This window comes from Rhinolophus sinicus, linkage group LG11 (genome assembly GCF_036562045.2).
Source record: "Rhinolophus sinicus isolate RSC01 linkage group LG11, ASM3656204v1, whole genome shotgun sequence".
NCBI classification, from domain to species: domain Eukaryota; kingdom Metazoa; phylum Chordata; class Mammalia; order Chiroptera; family Rhinolophidae; genus Rhinolophus; species Rhinolophus sinicus.
In genome coordinates this window covers 64,928,216-64,936,732 of record NC_133760.1, presented here as the reverse complement: position 1 = coordinate 64,936,732, position 8,517 = coordinate 64,928,216, and the positions used below count along the sequence as shown (strand labels likewise).

The 8,517-nt window shown below is 52.9% G+C and overlaps 1 protein-coding gene across 1 annotated transcript in view; it reads right to left on the bottom strand.

Annotated features, from left to right (window-relative positions):
• Nucleotides 1-707: 707 nt before the first annotated feature.
• The window catches only part of PLXNA4 (plexin A4), a 411,943-nt gene continuing 404,133 nt past the window's right edge, over nt 708-8,517 (bottom strand). Inside the window, exons 31-32 of the mRNA XM_019751040.2 lie at nt 8,080-8,230; nt 708-6,081 (exon numbers count right to left, since the gene is read on the bottom strand). Coding sequence (XP_019606599.2) covers nt 5,986-6,081; nt 8,080-8,230 — 247 coding nt within the window. The 3' untranslated portion in view covers nt 708-5,985. The remainder of the gene's footprint in view (nt 6,082-8,079; nt 8,231-8,517) is intronic.

Sequence of the window (8,517 nt, the reverse complement as noted above, 5' to 3'; positions counted from 1 at the left end):
CACGAGGACACGTACCCCATCTTGGTCATGGGCCTGAATTGCGTTCACTGATCCTGTTTGGTACAGTGGTCTCAGTTTCTTAGTGTCCTTTGCATTGCTCTTTAACTGCACCCTCTGTTTTGAATTCTACTGTTGTAAGGGAGCCCTTCAAAATGTGCTCGAGTTGTAAGATCGAAGAGACTAACAAAAGAAGCTCTAATTACAGATAAAGAAACCCATGGATGATGAGCTACGTAGACCTGTCTCTTTGTCATGAGCTTTTGCATTCTCTGGAGAGGGGTCTCAGGTCCCTCCATGACAGTCCCTAACAGGGTCTCCCTGCACTTTGGGGGAAGCCGATGAGAACTGGTTATAGGACTGAACGTCAGGGGCAGCCTGGAGCTAAGGCTGGACGGAGTGAAAGGGGGTGGAGTGGTGGGAATGTGGGGCTCACCGACCCAATAAACCCGAACCCTGGCCCACCTCACTACCTATGCCAATACAAACAGAAAGTTCTTTTCATTCATTCAGGGTTTGGTTTTGTTTTGTTTAGCTTTGCTTTGGGGTAGTCATGGGTCTACTCCAGGAATTTAATTGGGACTCTAATAAAGTATGTATTATTTTTACAACCAAAAAATCCTATGTATTTTATAACGTTGGATACTCTCCCTAATAAAAATAATTGTATTGGGGGGGGGGGGCAAAGGTTTCTAGTTTTTTTTTGTTTGTTTGTTTTGTTTTTAAAGATCTCTCTTGAGTGTCTGAAACTTTTACTGCACAGAGATTCTTTTCTGATAAACAGGAATGGTGACTTCATTCTCCAGTGGAGGGTTTCGTCCACCTCTCAGCACCCTGAGAAGAGCCTCGCAGCGGGCCAGCCTCTCTCAGGAGCTGCCCCATCCGTGTCACCTGTGGCTGTACCTCAGCTTCCCAGCTGTAAAATAAGGCTGCACCGTAAAATTTGCTACACCTGTGGGGGTGAGGTGGCAGAAGGCAGGCGGAGAAGGGGTAGCATTGCAGGCGCCAGCCAACCAAGGGGCAGGGGAAGCGAGAACATTAGCAGCTGTGAGGATGCGTCCCCTGGCACGTCCACACCGGGGGCCGGGGGGGTGCCCTGACCCACTTCTGTAACAGGGAGAGGCCATCACCCCCACCGGCCCTGAAGCTCTTCTCATGCCCTTAAAAGTCACAGGTAAAGGGGTTTGTTTCTCCCCCCTAGTAATTTGGACTTTACGTCCACAGCTGGACTCCCTCCTTAATCTTGAACTCTTAAAATATATAAATAAAAAGAAACAACTACAAAACCCCAAATAAACAGCCCATATGCAGTTTAAAGGAAAAGGGAGGGGCTGAGGGATCCGGGGCCCTCCGTCACTTGTCCTCAGGGCTGGCAGGAAAAGTGAGGGGCTGAGAGGACGTCTTTGATATGAACTGGGAACAAGAAAAAAGTCCAGAAAGGAACCAGGATCTGTGAGTATGGGTAGGTGGGGGGGCCTTTCCTGGGGGCACGTGGGGATTCTGGTACCTGGAGGTTATTCCGTCACAGAAATGCTTCTCAGAGACCCGAGCTGCGACTGCTCACTGGGGCAGCCCATTCCTGGAAGGGCCAAGAAAGGGGTGTTTCAGGCCTTCTGCCTGCAGAGCACCCCCCTGGGTCTTCCCTCCCTCCTTGGCTCTCTGGGCTGGGGAACGTTTGTTCTCAATTAACAATAATGAACTATAACCTTCACTAGGTTAAGTACTTGATTTTTGCATCCTGTGAAGCCACAGGAAGTGTCCCCTTCGTCCTGAGAAAGGAGGCAGATGCGGAATGGGGCTTTCCTTGGAGGGTTCCGGAAACATCAGCAGGACTTGCCTCTGACCAAGAGGGGAGGTCATTCGAGAAATCATTGCTGTGGGTTCTACGGGGGCCCTGGCTGGGTGAGGGAGCCCCGACCACTCAGGGAGGTGGCATGGGCCTCGGGCAGTCCCAGAGGGCTGGACTGTGAGATCTCAGCTGCCCACAGGGTCTCAGCAGCTCTGGTTCTTTAGTGGACATATGGCATCGGGGCAGAGGCTACACGTGCAGGCGGTGGGCAAGAGGGACAAGCGGTGGCACACTCAGAAGCCAGACATGCAAGGGGGACAGGAGCACAAAGACCTCGGTATGGGAAAGGGGTGGGGGGCTCTGGGATAGTATATGGACGTTAACCCCAGGCTGGAGGTCAGAGCTGGGCCTGAGCGGACAGGGTCAGAGACAACGGCCAGCTACCCCTGCTTCTGCCTGGACAGTCGGTGTCAAACTTTGGGATTTATTTTAGATGACTTTGCTCTCTCAAGCATCTGGGGCCTCACTCCCTGGTCCCCAGGCTCACCAGAGTGAGGGCCCAAGAGCTGCCTATGAGTGTGAGTGTCACTCTGGGGGTGTGAACGTACCTTGGCCTGGGGGACCCTCAGGCGGGCCCCAAATTTAAAACTACCTTGAAAGCAGAAGGCAAGAAAAAATGTTTTCCTGAGGAAGTAACTGACAACGATAGCCAACTTCACTTAATGGCACTATTTGTCGTTATCAACACATGTTGGGGATTCTCCTTCTAGAGAAGGACAAAGCCGGGCAAAGCCCACACCTGGGGAGACTTGTGTCCTCTCCCCCCCGGGAGAAATGACCAGCCTGCAGCTGTCTTTCTCAGCTTCTATTCACCCATTCTTTCATGCTTAGGACCCCACAAAGCTCCCTTCCACTCCACACCCCTACCAGCCTTGAGCCCATCTCCCTCCAATTTAAAACCCCCACCTAACCCAGGTCAGTTATTTTGGCCGCATTGTCTCTTGGGGAGGAGGGTGGCCTTTTTACCCTTGCTCTCTGCCCAGGACTCAAGGAGTCAGATAAAGGTTCCACCTTAAACAGAATGTTGACCCTGCCAATGAACTGGGACAGAGAGAAAAGCCTAGTGGTGACCTCCCTGCCACAGGACTGAGTCTGCCCAACTCCCTTCTCTGGCCGCTGCTGCGTCCTCATGCCGCCTGGGCAGCTCTCTGGTCTGCCAAGGGATCGGGGACTGCAAGGGGACTTTTGGATCGGAGATTTGGGAGACAAGCTTAGCTTTTTGACAATGCTGCCTTGTCTTAACTTTGAAAACATATCACACATGCGCTAAGAATCCAAATGAAAGAAATGGAAAACAAACAAACAGCCAAAGGAAAGAATTTTTATGGGCAAGACGGGTTGTGGCTCTGTGTGTGTGACTCAACCCTATTTCTCCATCCCCAAGCCCGCCACAGAGATTGCAGGTAAACAAAGCAACAACCCTTGCCCCCCAATTAAAGGAAAATCTGCCCGAACTCCTCCCTCAGGAGGAATGAGGAGAGCGAGGAAATTTGTCTGTTCTCCCCTCCTCTTTCTTCCTGACATTTATGTTTCTCTGAGGTGTTCGAAGTTTCTCTTAGAACAAAAACATGGGGAAAAAAAAACAGTCCTGTACCGACAAAGGAACAATAACAATAATAATAATCCAGTAAAAAATAAAAGCTTCAGCAGAACCATCATAACAGTCTTTTTTTCTGCTTGTTCATTTTTTTCCTCTATCTGTGCAAAACTTAAAAAATAAATCAAAACACTCATACACACGCTGACACACACGCAGCTTCCATTCAGCAAATCTGTGTTAAATATGTTTGTGTCTGTCTCCTCCCCAACCTTCAAATGTGCAAAACTACTTTAGCGGCTGAGCTGTCTTCTTAGCCCCCTTCCCACATGCTTCCTTCCTGGCCTGCCAGGGCCCTTGGCTTTTGGGGAGGAAATCAAGTGATCAGGGGTAGAAATTCCACGCTTCTTCACCTGGCACTTCATTTGCCAAAACCTTTGGTTAGTTTTCCCCCCCTGACATGCGTCTTCTCCCAGTCTCCTCTTCCCATTGTTTAGATTTCTTGCACTTTGCTCACCGTGTGACCTCCTCAATGCCCCACATACCTGCTCTGGGGCCCCACTGCCCGGCCTCCAGTCAAGTCCAGGCCTCCCTGGGCCTGTGACCGCCCTGATTTCCTACCCACAGCCGACCTCTCCTTCCACCCGGCAGCACTCAGCACAGAAAGCAAGTGTGGAAATGTTCTGGAGCTGCAGGGTGAACTGATGAGCAAACGTAGAGAAGGGAAACATTTCAAAATCCCCCTCCCTAGGACAAGAAATCTTTCTGAGCTCTCTGCCTACTCCTGGGGCAGGCACGCACGCACACCTATTCATATCCAAAGGGGTCCGCGTTCTTAAAAGTACAGGATGCTCCGTAGACGCTCCTGAAATGGTGTGGTGCCTTCCCCTTTCCACGTGGGCTCCACGTGGATGGCAGGAGACAGTGTCTGATGCTGGGGTGTGAAGGCAAGATGCATCCATAATCCCACTTTAAACGATGCCCTCCTTGTCTCCCAGAGGGTGTAGGGCTGCCAGGAGAGAGTCTTGTTTGTGGTGGTGGGAGACTGGACCAGACGGCATCTAAGGGCCCTTCAAGATTCCAGGTTTCCATGACTCTCGTTAGACCATCTCCCCCGATAGCTCACCTAAGACCCATGAACGAGCGTGCCTCTGCCTGGCTGGCTTCAATGATGTTTCCGTAGATGGAAGGACAGATGGAGAGACAGAGCCAGGGCCGAGGTCAGTTGTTACGTCCCTCTTCCCATTGCTGGCCACGTCCTTCAGCTGGACTCTTTAGGCCCTCCAGACGTGACACTCTGGGAGCTGAGTTTGGCTGGCATTTTGGCTGTGCTTGAGCACATTTCTTTCAGTGATGACCGCTGAAAAGATGAGGGAGGAGAGGGACGCACGAGACAGCTGAGATGTTGAGAAAATAATTCCCTAGGAGGTCTGGTCAGTCCAGTGACAAAGTCATCTGTCTGCATAGCAATGGCACCGGATTCTGCAAAGGGAACAGCAGCGAGGCTGGGCGCCCCGGCTCTGAACAGTGTTCTCAGGAAGGATGGTGGGGCTAGCGCCATGGAGACGGCTGGAGGTAGGATCTCCTGGACACCTGGACACACTCTGGGTTTTATGCTGACCCTCGATGAGCGACGACCGAGGAAGATGAAGGTGTTTTCTCCAGACAGCACTCAGGATCTGGCGATGGGTTACAGCTAATGGTCGTGATTCATGAGCACTTGGGGGTGAGTGGAAAACAACAAATTATACCATTAGGGTAGATGAACTCTCTTTCCTCTTCTCCTCTGTTTCACATTTCTGCCCCTCTGAGCCAGATGAGAAGGGTGTGTAACTTCTCATGGTGGTGGACTGTAACCGCTCTTCTTTCCCCTGCCTGGCTTTCCACAGGCAAAGGAGGAGACGGGGCAGGCACGTCCCTGTGAGCACTTGGAAGATGGATGGGGACAAGGAGACCTCTGATGCCACCCCAACAAGCGAGAGGCAGCTCACAGAGCACCTCCCCCCTCCTCACCACTGCCCCCAATTCCAGCCGCTTGCAGGAGGTGTGGCCTTTCTTCTCCCAGTTGCAAAGGGACCATACCATGGATGGACCGCTGGGAGATGGAAATGTAGGGAGAGCCACGTGGTGTCTTCCCAGCAAAGATAATACTGAGCTCGATGCCTTTTCTCCAGCCCAAGGTTCAGACCAATGCGGGGGCTCTCAAGAAGTGGAAGGTGAAGTAGCAGCATAGAAACGTCCTCTGTCCACGGCGCCTCATCCGTATGTGGGCCCTGTTGCTAATGCATGGGGTCAGCTGGGAAAGAGCCCCTTCTGGAATCTTCTGGTCAGGTCCCTTGCTGTGGGCCTGGCCATTCTGGACTAGCTGAGGGTCGGTGGCTTGGTTCAATTGTGTTGGCAGAGAAACTGAAAGAGAAGGGTTGCAGGAAGGAGGGAGAGACAGAAAGAGGAAGAGCGAGAGGGAGAGAGAGAGGAGAGAGGAGCGAGCTGCTCAGAGGATGCTGCTGAGGCCAGCGGAACTTGCACTTGGTAAAGATGATATCTAGACTGAGGCACGGCTTGGTGTGTCCCTCCCTCCAGGGTGGCCCTGGAAGGACGGTTCTCAGCTGTCTAAGCTCATGAGGGTTATGACTTGTTCTAGTTTGTAGGCCAGTTTCTGCTTCCCACACTGGTCGTCGTGGTCCAGAGGTCCAAGGATCTGTTGAAGAGCGAAGAACAGGGAGGTTAGTAGTCTGTGTGCGTGTTGTGTTCTGAGGGCCACACAGACGGGAGGGAGGAGTCAGAAGGGTGGGCAGACCTGTGCATGCGAAGGTGCACACACGAAGTTGCTGGGTAAGCAGACGGCCTGGGTAACGGGCAGGAGGGGTGGGGGGCACTCATCATGGGTACACTGTGTGGGCACCCTTGTGGCAATGGACACAGCAAGTCAGCACACCCCTCACCTGTCTAAATAAATGTGTGTATTTTCCTGCCCACGTGAGGCAGCTGGCCGTAGGCAGAAGACACCTGTGCCAAGATGTTACATGGCAGACAGTTCACACCCAACGTAAAAGTGGGGGCCCAGTGTCCCGGGGGCAAGGGATTTCATGAATATTAAGAAATGCCAATCCTCCTTTCCAAAAAGGAAAGTCTTCCCATCAGCTCCCCAAGGCCCGAGATTCCACGTTGAGAAAGTCATTTGTCTTCACTTTGTCTGTTTAGAAACAAATACCTCTCAAAGCTTACTATATCTTAAGTTTTGCTGGTCATTAACACCTCATGGACAATGTCTGCCCAAGCCTTTTCTGTGACCTGATGGTTGGTGGAGAACAATGACAGCGATTGTGGCACGTGAAGGAAAATGTGTGAGAATCTGGGAGTCAGGAGAGGTGGGATTGAATAAGGGGTCCACTAGTTTCTCGCTGGGTGATCTGGGGCACAACTTGTAACGTCCCTGTACTCTTATCTCCTCGTCTGTAAAATGTGGGAACTACTAGCCCCCCTCTAGGCTGCTCCAGGGGAGACGTAAAGGCAGGTAGCACACCTGGGCTGAGCGCCCTTCACACAATGCCTGCTCCAGGAGGGGCATGTAGCAAACGGGTAGAAACTTCTGGGCCTGGGGTGTGAGGGGGCAGGGAGCAGCACAGGGAGGGCTTGAGGGGAGCCTCCCAGACCTTTGGATTTCCTGGCTCAGCTTGTGTATTTTTAATTAGGGAGACCACGCTAGAGTTGCCAACTTCTTAGCTGGTCGAGAACTACCAGTTCCTGGTGCCAGCATTCCATAAAGATGGAACATTTTAACAGCAACAGCAGGTGAGTGTACCTACAGACCAAGGGACTGTCCTTTCCAAGACGAGCCAGCTGCACTCACAAACTGGCATTCTCTACATTGTCCTTATTTCTGTCATGAGGCCACGGCCAGGTAAACACTGCGCCCTGGGCCGGCACTGGCCCGCAGACTGGCATCGCTGTCCTTCCCCTAAGGGCCCACTACTGGCCTCTCCTTTACTTGAGGTCCCAGCATTATGTGGGACACAGAAGGGGCCCTGCAGGGCTCCCTCCTTCCCCTGAGGTTCCTAGACCCTCTCCTGGTGGTGAGGCTGGGAAGAGGGAGAGAAGCCGGGCAGAGAGATGGCGGTGACGCTGCTGCTCAGACACAGGGAGCCGGGATCTGAACCCTCTTGGCGTAAGCCTGCATGACCAGGACACTCCCACCAGCACCTGGGCACTGGCCAGAGAGAAGGCAGTGAACCCCCGGTGAGGTTTTCCAACTGGGGAACACAGCGAGTAAAAACAGATTCCATTCTACTCTGTTCTGGATCTATTCTGTTCTCATGCCATACCAGGCCATGCCATGTGACCTGCCCATGGGAGTGGGGAATTGCTTGTTTAAAGAGAATGAGATCAGAGGGAGAACTGGAAAAAGTAAAAGAAGGAAGAAATAGCAGGGAAGGAATGAGAATAAAAAGAGGAAATAAAAGTGAAAGACACGTGATGCATATATGTGAGAACGGGCATGGATGCAGAATGTAGAGAATGAACTTTCTGGGGTCCCAGTGTCTGGAGCACAGACCCCGAGTGCTGGGTGGGAGAGTTTCCCCAGCAGAGGGAGGGGTGTCAGGGGCGGTGCTTGGGCACAGGAGCTGCTCCGGGCAGGGGTTCTGCAGTCTCTGCCCCCGTCCTTCCCAACAGGCCCTGGCGGCAGGGCAGGGCTCACCTCCTCGGCGTACTTGCCCACGTAGGAGAAGATCTCCGAGAGCGCGCTCATGGTGTTGAACTCGTTCATGTGCATCCGGGACTGCTCGGCCAGGTAGGCATTCATGTCCTGGTCACTGATGGCCGGCATCTTCCCGATGTCTGAGTAATATCTGCAGGGACGGGGGTGGGGAAGAAAGGGGTTGGAGCTGTGCACAGGGACAAGCGGAGAGAGGGACGCTCCCAGCACTGGGTCTGGGCCAGTGGAGGCCGGTGTGAGAGCCCTGGGGGACCATGGTGTGTGCTCTCCCCTCTAGGCTTCTGGGTCTGGCCCAGGGAGAGCCCTTTGCAGCTCTGGATGCAGGAGGCACAGAGGGAAGGGATGTGGAGAGTGGTCCAGACATTGTCAGAGGGTGCAGGGTGAGACCAGGAGTAAGGAGGAGCCGTCTCCTGCAAAGGC